The 14,746-nt window shown below is 44.2% G+C and overlaps 1 protein-coding gene and 1 pseudogene across 3 annotated transcripts in view; one reads left to right on the top strand and one right to left on the bottom strand.

The window, feature by feature from the left end:
- The window catches only part of ATXN7L1 (ataxin 7 like 1), a 423,903-nt gene that overhangs the window by 330,348 nt on the left and 78,809 nt on the right, over nucleotides 1–14,746 (top strand). For all 3 annotated transcript variants that reach the window (XM_086967089.1, XM_086967079.1, XM_086967084.1), the window contains exon 5: nucleotides 12,592–12,848. In XM_086967089.1, coding sequence (XP_086823215.1) covers nucleotides 12,592–12,848 — 257 coding nt within the window. The remainder of the gene's footprint in view (nucleotides 1–12,591; nucleotides 12,849–14,746) is intronic.
- On the bottom strand, nucleotides 3,387–4,686 carry LOC147750588 (E3 ubiquitin-protein ligase MARCHF5 pseudogene; annotated as a pseudogene).

The raw sequence follows: 14,746 nt of genomic DNA, 5'->3' as shown, positions 1-14,746 counted from the left end.
TGAGTTTTTCTTTCAACTTATGTGCCAATGTAAAGTAGTCATCTTTCTTGAAAAAGATTTGTCTAAGGCGAATAAATTACCCTAATGGGAGCTTAGGTTTTACGACCTTGGTGTGATGACTGTTGAACTGTAAAAGCGTACTTCTAGCAGTTGGTTTAGTAGATAAAGTGGTGTGTAGTTTGTTATCTCTGTCTTGATTGTGATATCTAGGCAGTTCCTAATTTAGTTGTTATATTCAATGGTGTATTTTAAATTAGGGTTTAGTCTTGTGATCCAATTGTGGAACATAAGTAGGCTTTCTGTGTCACCTTTCCATATCAGGAAAACATTGTCTTTATAACGCTTCGATTTACCTATTGCACATAGGTAAATCGATGTGTTATAAAGACAGTTGAATTGTTGATACATTCTATGTGTTTTGACTCAAAGTTTGCAAAATAGATGTTTGCTGTGTCAGGGGTGAAAACCGCCCCCAAAGCTACACCCTTGATCTATTCATAGAACTGAATCTTGTATATAATGAAATTTTTGCTCAAAGCTAGTTCCTACTGTACATTCAAGGATACAGGAGGTAGGGACTTGGTGTGGCCCAGTTCTTGTTTCTAATAGTACCTCCAGAAATTCCAAAGCCTCTTGTTGGGTTATGTTTGTGTATTAACTGTCTATGTCCATAGTGACAAGAATTTCTTTAAGTAGATCAAATGGATAGTTCTCAATGGAGTTTATAACTGCTTTGATATCTCTAATAAAGGTTGGATTGTTGATAACATATGGTCTAAAAAAGAAGTCTGCGCATTGTGCCAGTGGTTTCAGGATTGAGCTCCCGGGGACTTAAGAGGATTTTTATGTACCTCTGCAAAGATATATATAGCCGGCACTGTTGGGTCTGAGTTGTTAAAAAATTCAGATTCCTTTACACTTAACCAACCTTCTTCAAAGCCCTTAGTGGTGAGAATAAGAATGTGTTTGCTAAGCTCACTTTTAGTGTTCATCTTTAGAGAGATTATATTTACTATAAAGTGGACTTCTGAATAGATTGTCTATTACAGTTAGAATGACCTTCTAAAAGACTGTAACTTCTTTTGAGATCATATTGTTAGATGAACAAAATGTAGATGAATTATGTAGCCCTGTTACATCATGTGTTTATATGAATTGATGTTTTAAAAAAAGTTCTTCAGGTGAATTGATATAAAGAATCAATAGAGTTTTATCTTGGTTTGAAAATGATCATTCTTGTGTGTTGGGACAAACGTGAGTTCTGAGGCTAATACTGAGTTCTCAGTTTCAGTGAGGGCATGGGAGGAGAGATTAAAAATGGGTAGGGTTAGGTCTTGATTTACCACTCGTAGTACTGATTCCGGGTCTGCTCCTGGCCCAAGGTGTATTGGCTCTGGTAGCATCCTCTCCTCCCTTCCGTTTGTCTCCTGCATGAACCTGGGGCCCCGTGTGTCTGTCCTAAAAATATTTGATGGATGTAGATGGCTGATTGTTAAATGCGTTCTGATGTGAGCTAACTGCGGCTTGATCACTATCTGTATCTGAGCCCATGTCTGAAAAATGCATCTTTTTGAATGGTTAGTTGTTAGTGCCTGGAGCCTGATAGAAATCCTTCCATAGGTACGGATAGGTGCGTTGAGCAGTGAGCACCTCCTGCTTTCTTATCCTAAGCATGCTGCAAAAGATCTTCAAATGGTTGCACAGAACACTAGACAGTCTGTCACAGAAGCACTTATTACCAGCAGGTTAGACTCTGCCAACATTCTCCACGCCGAAATCTCCAAACACTCCTACACAGACTCCAGACCTTCCAGAACGCCGCTGCAAGACTGATTCTCAATCGCCCACATTACACCGTACATCAAGAAGCTTGACTGGCTCCCCATTCAAAAGCCCTCCCAAATCAAACCTCTCACGCACACATGCAAAGCTTTACACATTACAGTACCAGAATTCCTGAAAAGCTCTGTACACTTAGACAAGAATTCCAGACACCTATGTTCTGCCTCACTCTAACTTACACATGCTCCCCACATCCGTAAAAGCAGAGCAGGAGGTCACTCTTTCTCCTACATCGCACCCAAAAAATGGAACAACCTCCCTCAACACCTCATAACTTCATACTTATTTCTTGAGTTCCGCAAGAAGCTGAAGAGCTGGCTTTTCGATTAAACACAGAGAGGACCACACACCTACATATCTGCCCATGTGCCTGTATACCCTTACAAGTGATTAGTGTGCTGTACAAATCGAGGTAACATAAGATACATTACAATTGTGACTTAAAATCCCACTTTACCATTAATGAGGGTTTTAAATTACAATTCGTCAGACACCCAACATGACATTCCGATCTGCTCCCAAACAAAGGTTATCACTTATTAAATGTAATAAGGTAACCCATTGTTATCCTATGGAAGAGGTAGGCATTACAATAATGAAAAACAAGTTTTTTACTACTGGTACGTGTACATGTCCAACATTTTAAATATAGTGCACCCTGCAGTGCAGGCTGTTTAGGGCCTTCCCTAGGGATGACTTCTTTTTTTTTTTACAATGCAAAGCTCTTGTTTATATACACAGCACTTAAGATAGCCATCAAAGCACGATTTACAAACCTGAAACTGGATAGGGGTAAATGATTTGAAAGAAAAATCATAAACGTTGTGCTTGGCATCCGCTCATCAGCACGTGGAAAACGAATCATAAATTGTAAAATTTATCAGGCTAACATCAGGCTGTGGTGCAGAGAACTCAGTGCAAACCTTTCACGAGGGGGACTATGCTTGAGAAATACAGAGACAGCTTGCGGGGTAGGAAGCAAGTGGGGATAATCGCCTTCTTAAAGAAAAAATCCAAAGTAAGGGTGACCAAACCCAGTAGCACTGCACAAATGATGCCTCCCTCTTAAAGGCTGAGTGTTCATTGGCTCTAAGGGAAACTCCTGTGGTGCAATGGAATACACAAAGCTGGATAACTAACTTGTTGAGGGACCAATCCTGTTACAAAACGGGAAACATCCTTTACGACGCAACTTTTACCACGCAGTACCTTTACAATGCAGGTTTTTCAACGCAAGTCATTACAACAACTTGCGCTGGGGGGCGCTCTAGGATAGGTAACAGTTTAATTTACTATCCAACACCTTCCCTACTATCCACGGGGACTGGAGTTGGAATAGTAAATTAAACTATTCAATATCCAGCACCCCCCAACGCAAGTCGTTGTAAAGGCATGCGTGGTAAAAGCATGCGTTGTTACAACGTACATCCGTTACAAAACAGAATCACTGGAAATCCTTCCCGATTGGGGGGGGGGGGGGTTAAAGTTCTTCTCACATTCGGATGCAGGAAAGGGAAGTAGGAAGCACACACTGAAGTATTAGGTCACGTGTCTTCATTTCCGCTGTTGCTCTGGATGTTGTACTGCTGCTGCTTATAGTAAACCTTAAGGCATCCTTTGATTGCAATGAAGACAATGCCACCCACGATAGTTCGCTGCAGGCTGGAGTTCACACCACGAAACATCACTCGGCCCACCATGCTGGCGATAGATGGGAAGACAAGTGCTCCACAAAGAGTGCGTGAAACTGACAAGTGGTCACTCTGTGGGTAGGTCTCCAGAGGCATGTGCGGTAAAGGACGGCCAATGCCTAACAGCAGTGCATTGAGAGCCTGCAATTTGCTGGAGTATTTATGCCACAACCGCAGCACGTAAACTTCCCAACGAATCATCTTGCCAAGCACCAGATTGATGGGAATGGTGGGAAGGCCTATGCGCAGAAAGAGTGGGTCAGCACATTCCATCACATCTAAACCTTTCTTGTGACCAACAACCTGCATGGTCCAGGACCAGCACACCGTTCCAACCAAAATACCTGCTGCAGCAAAGGGGCTTATTTTGGAGAGTACTCTATCAACCTGCTGCAGGAAGTAAACCAGTGGAACGAGCTTGGGGAATACTGTATGATACTCTGTGCCACACTGCGGGCAGTTCACACTGCCGGTGCTGCTGCCCTTCTGCTTCTCATTGAGCGAACGCTGCAGGCAAGACTGGTGGATCCATTTGATAGAGCTCCTGCAGCTGCACGGGCTCACCCACTCGGCTGTGTGATCTTCGCTCTCCATGGCAAAGCATACCCAACAGTGCCTGTCCGTAGCCTTCGTGGTTCCGAAACTGAGGGCAGCTTGTTTGAAATCGAAAGCCAGGGATGACTTCTTTGTATTAAAAGCCTGCACATCTCCTGAGGCGGAAGCCGGGAGAAGAGACTGATAGCGCGAAAACTGACTATTTTAAACTGTGTTTATTGTGATTACTGTGTGTTTTAAAAAGCCCTATTCTGTTGCCACTTTGCACAACCACGCCCAGCGGACTCTAGCGCTGACGTGGACAGACTCACCGATTGCCGCCATTCACTCGGCACCTCGAGGCCACGCCCATCTCCCTAGGCCACGCCCCCTGCTCCGTGTATTTTAGGCGCGCTGATCACTAGCGCGACCTAGAAGCCTGCACATCTCCTGAGGCGGAAGCCGGGAGAAGAGACTGATAGCGCGAAAACTGACTATTTTAAACTGTGTTTATTGTGATTACTGTGTGTTTTAAAAAGCCCTATTCTGTTGCCACTTTGCACAACCACGCCCAGCGGACTCTAGCGCTGACGTGGACAGACTCACCGATTGCCGCCATTCGCTCGGCACCTCGAGGCCACGCCCATCTCCCTAGGCCACGCCCCCTGCTCCGTGTATTTTAGGCGCGCTGATCACTAGCGCGACCTAGAAGCCTGTACATCTCCTGAGGCGGAAGCCGGGAGAAGAGACTGATAGCGCGAACACTGACTATTTTAAACTGTGTTTATTGTGATTACTGTGTGTTTTAAAAAGCCCTATTCTGTTGCCACTTTGCACAACCACGCCCAGCGGACTCTAGCGCTGACGTGGACAGACTCACCGATTGCCGCCATTCACTCGGCACCTCGAGGCCACGCCCATCTCCCTAGGCCACGCCCCCTACTCTGTGTATTTTAGGCGCGCTGATCACTAGCGCGACCTAGAAGCCTGCACATCTCCTGAGGCGGAAGCCGGGAGAAGAGACTGATAGCGCGAAAACTGACTATTTTAAACTGTGTTTATTGTGATTACTGTGTGTTTTAAAAAGCCCTATTCTGTTGCCACTTTGCACAACCACGCCCAGCGGACTCTAGCGCTGACGTGGACAGACTCACCGATTGCCGCCATTCGCTCGGCACCTCGAGGCCACGCCCATCTCCCTAGGCCACGCCCCTTTGCGCATCATTCATGTGCACTTCCCGACCGCGCAGCGGACGAGCGCAGCGGGCGCGCCGATTGCGCGCCGAAGGCGCGCCTAAGGCAAGCCCGTCTGCGCCCGTCCGCGCCGGCTCCGTGCCTAGGCCCGGCCATGCTGCCAGTTCTCCGGCCGCCCAGACACTTACCTGGTCCAAATCACAACTCATGGACATAGGTAAGTCATCTTGTTCTTCCCCCTCGCCTTGCTGCTTTCCCCTACCCACCCCCTTCTCACATAAATGCCCTAACTGTTCTTTCTTACTCCACCCCATCTGGACCTGCCCACGCAAACCAGCCGACCCCATCCCCAACCCCCTCCCTTCCAAAATTTACTCCATGGGGCTAGTAAACTGCCGCTCACTACCAGGCCACGCCAATGACATCTGGCTGCTACTATCCTCGTCACCCTGGGACATAGTTTTCCTAACTGAGACCTGGATTAAAGACAGTTCCAACCCTGACATCGCTCTAGCTATCCCACCGGGCTACAGATTCCCTGGATTTAGCCGCGAAGGCTCTAAACCAGGAGGGGGAATAGGAGTAATTCTAAGGAATCACTTAAAAATGACCACCAGGAAAATCACTAACGCCAAACCTATAGAAGCTCTATACTTCTCTATCATAGACTCCTCCACTGCCGTCTCCTCAGGGATCCTGGCCTATGTTCCCCCTAACTCTCCCCAATCTGCTATCCAAGAGCTATTAGCAACTACAGCAGATCTATCCCTCAAACACTCTGATTTCATCGCTCTGGGAGACTTCAACCATCATGTAGACGTCAACAGCTGCAATCGCGCAGCCCTTCTCCTGGACTCAATGCAAAATCTTAATCTATCACAAAGGGTATCTGGCCCTACTCATGTCGCTGGGCATACTCTTGACCTCATTTTCTCTAACCATGAGAAACTTACAGCCTTTCCCCCTTTACCCCTGACATGGTCTGACCACTACTTAGTACCTTTTCAGATCTCCCCACCCCAAATTGTTAAACACAACGCCGCCATAAGAACTCATGGCAGAAAGTGGCACAAACTCTCTCTTACAGCCTTAGAACAAATATATGCCTCGACTCACAGCCCTCTTCTGGAGGACCTAGACACCGCTGTGTGCACTCTAAATAATGACCTCACTTCTGCAATAGAAAAAATAGCCCCAATGCGTCCTCTCACCTCCAACAGGCAAAAACCCTCTGCCCCCTGGTTCACACAAGAACTCAGGACACATAGAAGCAAGTGTAAGAAACTTGAACGTCTCTGGAGACAGAGCTATGACCCAGCAGCCAAGGCACTCTACAAACAAGGCCTTAAAGAGTTTCGTAAACTCAAACAACACTCTATGAGCACGTACTTCTCTGATACCATTGCCAAAGCTAAGAATTCCACCAGGACACTCTTCAATATAGTCAAAGACTTCACACAGCCCAATGCCCTCGTTGCCCCTATTCCCTTGTCGCAAACACTATGCGACAGTCTCTCAAATTTCTTTGAAGAGAAAATTATCAACATTGCAACCACCATCCAACAAAATGGCAAGGTCATCACCAAAAGTCCCGACACGAATCACAATCATAAACTGGTCTTTACAGCATTCCAACCTCTCACTAAGGAACAAGCTACGAAATTATTTCTGGACTGCAAGTCGAGCTCTCCTCTAGACCCTGCTCCAGCCTCAATCCTGAATGACATTGCTCCTTTAATTATCGACTCCCTTCTCGAAATCTGGAATTCCTCCCTTTCCACCAGTGTGGTCCCTGCTGCCTGGAAACATGCGCTCCTTATCCCTATCCAAAAGAAAGTAGGTATGGACCCTCTTTGTCTGAGTAACTACCGTCCGATTTCACTTCTGCCCAAACCCGCCAAAGTACTAGAGAAAGCAGTCCAGCTCCAACTTTCAGACTATCTGGAATCTAACACCCTGTTTCATGACACCCAGTCAGGCTTCAGACCGGACTTTAGTACCGAGTCTGCACTACTCGAAGTCTCTGAGTCAATTAGAGAATGCACGGACAGGGGAGAGGAGGCCATGTTGGTACTCCTCGACCTGTCCGCTGCATTCAACACCATCTCACACGACCACTAATGACTCGCCTGCAAGAGACAGGGATTGGCGGCCCTCCCCTCCTGTGGATAAAATCTTTTTTAAATAACAGAACCCAACAAGTGATGCTAGGATCGTTTCTCTCTGACAAAAAACCACTGACCTGGGGAGTCCCACAGGGCTCTGCCCTGAGCCCTCTCCTCTTCAATGTGTACCTTAAACCTCTAGCAAAAATTGTGGAATCATGTGGAGTCAAGGTGACTTTTTACGCCGACGACACACAACTGGTGTTCTCCTTTAAAGACCATGATGAAAAATCATTTGACAACTTCCGCAACTGCATGGTAAAGATCGCCTTATGGATGGCCGAGAACAACTTAAAACTCAACACTGATAAGACGGAAGTCTTATTCTTTAATCAAAAATCTCCTCTACCCCCCAATATCTGGTGGCCATCCGAACTAAACCCTCCCCCTGTGCCGTTCCCAGCGGCCCGAAACCTAGGATTCCAATCCGACACTGCTCTCTCCTGCAAAACCCAAATCAGTAAAGTAACCTCTGCCTGCTTTGGAAAGCTACGCATGTTAAAAAAAATCATTCCCTACCTACCACTTGACTCCCGGAAAACAGTAGTCCATGCCCTGATAACCTCCCACCTGGACTACGCAAATAGCCTGTATTTGGGGGCACCCGCCTATCTCATCAACCAGTTACAGAGAGTCCAGAATGCAGCAGCCAGATTAATCAACAACATTCCTTTTCGACACTCCATCTCCCCCCACCTTATCAAACTCCACTGGCTCCCAATAAAAATGCGTATACAATTCAAAGCCCTGACCCTGGTCTTCAGAGCCCTCAATGACCGTGGCCCTGCATACCTCCGACGCAGACTGAAACTCTCTCATTCACAGCGTAACCTCAGATCTAACAACCTACGTCTAATCACTACCCCCCGTTTCCGCCTCACACACACGGGTGGAAGGGCCTTCGCCGTTGTCACCTCTAAACTCTGGAATCAGTTACCCACAGAGTTAAGATTCGCCTCCTCAGAACCCCTTTTCCGAAAAAAATTAAAGACCTGGTTCTTCTCCCAGATCTAAACTCTCGTTCCTCCCCCATTCCTTCCTCTGAGATAAGGTCTTCAGCGCCGGGACACCTCCGTCGGAGGTAGCTGTGCGCTCTATAAAACACTAAATAAATAAATAAATAAAAAGGAAGGCCTGGCAAAGGGTTTATTTTGCTGGGTTGAAATGGCAGTTCAAAACTGCTCATACAGGCTGCATTGGCAGGCTAGAGACATGTTTTAAAGGGTTACTAAGGGGTTGGCAGAATAAGTGCTGCAGGCCCATTAGTAGCATTTAATTTTTGACACATTTGGACTGGCCTCGTTGTATGGGGAGATGCTTACTACAGGGGCATATCATAGCCCTACATTCTTCGCCTATTAATCTATATCAGTTTAGTGGATCTGATTGAAAATATGGGGCACAATTTCTGTTACGGATAAGAATACTATTATACATAGGGACGGACGATTCCCAACTACAAGACTTGAACATATATATAAAACTTTTGGTTTTATTCCTCTATTTATTGAAGCCTTGAAAAAGTTTCTTTGAAACGAAACACTTGTCGGCTGCCGGTCCAATGCTTGAAAGGAGGATCACTGTATTAAGCTTTCCATCCTTGGAACACAATGTTACTGCTTCTAAATATATGGATAAAACGTTATGTTCTATATATATATATATATTTATATATATATATATATATTAAATTGAACAGCAAGTAAAAACCCTTTTGCTTTGCTAGTGCTTCAAATTGACTTGTATGGGAAATGTTATGAATCAACATTAAATTGATTAGAGTGCTGAGGTTTATGTACATGTTTTAGCATTTAATTTACCACCGCTAATTATAGGGTATACACCTTCACTAGGGACTTACAAGTAAATTAAATATTCCATTTGGTGTAAGCCATTTTTTCCATGTTTAAAGGAGAGAGCAGAAGCACTTTACCACTGGTTCGCAGTGGTAAAATGTGCTAAGTCTTAAAGCCAACAAAAACGGGATCAGAAAACAGGAGGGGCAAAGGCAAAATGTTCGGGAGTAGCCCTGCAGAGAGGGCCAGGTCCAGCAGGAAGGCTGTGAGAAGAGGACCCTGTCAAGGTGGATTTTCCCCTGCATTAAGATCTGCTACAGACTACCCATGAAATAGCCACTGGTAGGTCTTGTGAGCACTGCGTTGGAATGCTGAGTGCCTGTTCTTAATATCTGCCAGGCTGTGATGTGGGTGTCAGTGTACGCATTCACAAAGCACTGCTGCCTTAACAGCAGTGCTTAATTTGAGCAGGTGGTTTCTGGTGCTCTGCACCGGAACTTAATTGTCAACACCGGCGCTTGTGACAGTCTGCCACAAGGTGGCACTGTCTCACGAATTTAGTGATGACCAAAACAACTGTTAATTATTCATTCAATATACATTAAAAATTACTATTACCTGCCACCAAAGCCATTCTTATAGCTTTGGCAACCTGAAATAGTCCGAATTGTCACTGTTGTAGTAGTGTGATGGTTAGTAATTGTGTTGTTACTATCATTGGTAGCATAGCAGGGGCAATGTGTGGTGCAAGCTGCAGTGGCCTCGGGAAGAGAGCCCTGGCACTTATTGTTTTACAAATTAAGTACTGCTTGACAGCCAGGTCTGGTAAGGACATTTCGTCTGCTAAATCCTGCAAGACGTTTTGGTATGATTCAATTCCACAGACCCTCCACCTGTGTAGGTGCTGCTTTTGTGTCTGTTCCAAGGTGCTGAATTTGTGTTTAGATGTATCAACCAGAAAAACAAGTTACTTACATTTGGTAATTCTCTTTCAGGTGGATACCCCACTGTAATCCCACCTCCTCATTCTGTAAAGTGGTCTCTTTTTAACATTTAAAAAGGTTGCAAGTTAGCAATCTGTACACTGGTACTACCAGTTGCTGAAGCTCGGTGTACGAACGTACAAAAGAAATAAACAAGAAACTGATGTCAGTGCAATGGGCGGTGCTTATATGCAACTAGGCTTGGTCACTTCCGGGGTGGCACAGAGTCAACATGGGGCCGCATGGCGCCACCTTAGCATCAAACAGGAGTATTGCTAGAGAAATGTTTCCTGGATCCAGTCTGGCACCTGGGAAGTATTTAAAGGTGAGGGATCTATAGCTAGATAGAGTACTCACCAGAAAGAGTGTTACTGAAGGTAAGTAACTTGTTCATCACATAAAGAAAAAGAACAACCTTTCCAGGATAATTGCCTATGTGTGTGCTTTCATTGAGAAAGACCATGACTTACTGATGTTAATTTTTGATTTTTTTTCTTTTTTCCAGTGCCACCAATGCCAACAAGTGTTCGCAAAGCCAGTAGCTGAGCAATTTCCTTTTCAAAAAACAAAACCTGTTGGCTTTGCCAATGCTTGTTCTTACTATAGCTAGAGTATTAGTGCTTTGGCTGCTCCTTTAACCACTTGGCTGCTAGGCGTTTTCCCCCCCCTGTGCTGGAAAATGCCATTTTAGTGGCACCATGACGAGCTCAGCTCGTCATCAGCACACGACACCCGTGGGTGATGACGAGCTGAGCTCGTCATCAGCATCGAAGGGGTTAAAGGTACAAGCCATTGGTCTGAAAAAGACGATTACACCATTCTGTTTGTGATGGGAAACCAGTGTTCCACAATAATTCTTGGTCCTGTTGAGAAACCAAAACAGAACCTTGTTTACAGTTTTTTTTACTCCTCTGGTTTCTCTTTTGTGGAGGTATTTGGAGCTCTTAGAGGTGAGGTACTCTCATTCAACGATGCCAACGGCCTCACTGTTAGAGCCACCGTATTTGTTGTGGTAATATTGCCGATGGTAAACTGGGATACCACACGGTGCGGTATTTACCAGATATGTAAACCTCACCATTCTGAAATCCACATCTCATAATAGGCATACTGTGGTACCTGTGCGTCTTTAACCAGTTTGAGCTTTTTCAGTATTTCCTGCGCACACTTCAATAGGTTTTACATGGAAACCTTTCACTGGTGAATAAAGCGCAATGTTTTTACATTAGGCACAAACAGAATCAGAATTACTATCTGAGCTGTTATGACTGTGGGGCATATTATCAAGGGGGTTTATCTCCGCTTTTTTGGCTTTAAAAGCCAAGAAAGCGGAGATAAAATTATCTCCCTATTACCTAGCTTTCTCTAACACCAGTTAGCGACAGCTAGTAGGAGATAACGAACATCTTGGGCCCCACTTTGCATGTCAGAGAATTTTATCACTAATGACATGCAAAGTGGGCGTGCCAAGATGTTAGCGACTGGAAACAGTCACTAACATCGCTATCTCCTATTACCAACTTTTGGAGATATTTGCGCTAATCGCGAATATCTCCAAAAGCTAACACCTGCCCTGAGCAGTTCTTAGCCATGTTATCTAATGGGAGGTGGATAACATGGCTAAGAGCATTAGCTCGGTAATGCATGAATATCGCTGACTTTTCCAGCGATATTCATGCATTGCGGCCGATTTTTATCACATTTGCGATAAACCTTGGTAATACCAAGGTTTATCTGCGATAAAAATCACCACAGGTCAGAGATACATTTTTGTCTCTAACCAAGCAATAGCAATAATTATCGCTATTGCTTGGTAATATTCCCCCTAGTTTCTTAGGCCAGCCACCTTGTTGCACTGCCAGGTGCTGCTTATGCAGAGATAAAAGTGGCTCTGGTATCAGAAAGCTTTCTAACTGCTTCCCCTGTTGGGACAGATGAGAGCTGCACATCCCTCTTTACCACCCTCGGCTCCCAGTTGAGATGTAGTCAAGGAAGTAGTTTTTGACTTCTGCTGGAGGTTGTTGCAAGTACTCATAGAAACTGGAAAGTAGAAGGGCTCAATGGTGCATTTTTCACTCATGCGCCGTATGAATCTAGTAGGATTCAGCAGTTCATTTTTCATTGTATAATTTCTTGGTTTATTTTCCTGGTTTCTCTTAATATACCTACCAAGAAAGGGCAGCTTTGGGGTAGTTTTGTTATCAAATATTAATTATTTATTTCACAGTTGTGTGCCAGCTATTCACCACCAGTAGCAACCCACACTGAAAACATACCATGATTTAACTAGACTTGTTAGTTGCTTTGCAAGTCTTGAAGAACTGTGGGTAATTCATAACAATTATTGATCAAAAGCAAACTTGTAACTGCAGTCTCTTTTTCGTAGACACATTCACTAAGCCATCGAAGAGCCGTGCCAGGGCGCATCCAACAATTTGATATTCTACTTGCTGAACACAAGGCACTCTCCAAAGAAAAGGAAGTAACAAAAGACCGAGAACACCCACAACGCACGAGAGAAACGCAACAGGGCCTGCCTGCACTTCCACAAGAATCCTCACCGGCTACTCCAGAAAACGGCTTTCAGGAACCCAAAGTAACTTCCCCTGCCAAAAGTAGACCGGTTAATTGTGTCCGTCCTAGGTAAGCGATACACTCCAACCATTTCTGCACACCTTCTAATGTAGATGTCAAGGAGGGCATTCTTCTCTTGACAACACCCACGCTTTTTGCCTTGTGAACCCACAATAACTGAATGAAAACAATAACATGAAAAATCGCATGGTTTCCAACTTGGATGTATGACGTTACAACGCGTACTTTTACAACGCGTGCCGTTACTACGCAACTTTTACAACACAAGTCGTTACAACGACTTGCGTTGAGGGGTGCTGGATAGTAAATATTTTAATTTACTATTTCAACTCCAGTCCCCGTGGATAGTAGGGAAGGAGTTGGATAGTAAATTAAACTATTTACTATCTTGGAGCGCCCCCCAGTGCAAGTCGTTGTAACGACTTGCGTTGTAAAAGTTGCGTGGTAACAGTATTGCGTTGTAAAACCTTCGTTGTAAAGGTTGTTCCCCTTCCAACTCACCTTAAAGGCATGTAGCATTTGTAAATATGTCTTAAATAAATGAAATGAACATGAGTACACTTCTTTTTAAATGTTGATCATTTTCGGAATGTTCCTTTTCTGCTCTCTCCTTCACTTTGTAACCATGTTTTATTTGTACTATTTTTATTGGTATTTCCATAACAAATAAACATGGCAAGGTACACCATGGATTACATTTGAAGCACTTCATATCTTGTTTATTACACTCATACCGATCTTCAATCGAACAGGTCCATTTAGGGACCTTGTGTCAGATAATGAGGACTGTCAATCCTTTCGCTAGTTTCGAAAGTTACTTCTTATTTTTTCTCCATATTTTTTCGTCCTGCTGTTTCTTGTGTTCAGTTTTTTTTCTGCTGCCCTCTAAGTATTATTTTTGGATCTGTTTCGCTTCAGATACCTTTAATCACAGGGTTCTTTATTTCTCAGGGATGCTTTACTTACTGTCTTATGACCATATACATACTTTCTCTATTTCTCTGGTGATTGTGTGGCCAATGCTGCATTATCAAGGAGGCCAAGCATTATAAGGTGGAGTTTCCTACTGGTGACCGTCACATGATCTGACATTATATAATGAATTGCTGTGCAGCCCATTAAGTGACTCTGAATCTGTGTAGCAATAGCTGGGAATCATCTTAGAGATTTTCTTAAATAGATATGACACCTGCAGTGAGACACCTCTCAGAGAGAGGCAAAACCCAGTAACCTAGTTATCAAATTCATGTTGTGATCTCTCAAGTCTCAGAACAGAAGGTCAGCCTCTTTAAAAGTCTGCCTCACCTTAATGTATGTTTACATCAGGGGCCAGCCTTACCTACTGATGCTCCAAGTCAAAGCATCTATGCCCCTCTAACAGTGGAGTCCTTGTCTCTTTGTACACTCCCTTATTAACTTCTTTCTTCTGGTGTTGTAAAGAAGCCAGTCAATATCATTCCCTTTGCCATAGCTCTCATGACCAAGAGTTTAGATGACAAGAGAGGGTCTGGCTTCAACTTTTATATTTGCCATATCATGTCACGATCAGCTTTTTGAGCTACTGTCTGCAGATAGGAATATATATTTAATACGGTAATGATGCGTTTGAGGTACTTCACATTAAAGAGCAGGTTCCAGGTTCCTTCAAAGACAACTAATGCTGTCATTGCAATAGAAGCTGCTAATGTCTACATATTTTGAAAATACCTTTCTTTGAACCTCTTCCCTGATGGTCGGTCAAACTCAAATTAATTTTCTTCAACCAGATGAACAATATCTTTCTAGGAGACTTCGACATTGACTGCAAGCCACTTACTGCCTTGGAGAGACTCTTAAACCTACACAGTCTCACCAAACTCTCTTCCCTTACAACTCACAACACATGAATACTTTTAGACCGTATTGTTTTTTAGTTGTGTGACTGGTAGGTGGTTTCCTCCCAAATC

This window comes from Lissotriton vulgaris, chromosome 1_1 (genome assembly GCF_964263255.1).
Source record: "Lissotriton vulgaris chromosome 1_1, aLisVul1.2, whole genome shotgun sequence".
Taxonomy (NCBI): Eukaryota; Metazoa; Chordata; class Amphibia; order Caudata; family Salamandridae; genus Lissotriton; species Lissotriton vulgaris.
The sequence above is the reverse complement of the archived record's forward strand: the minus strand, read 5'-3'. Positions and strand labels throughout refer to the sequence as shown.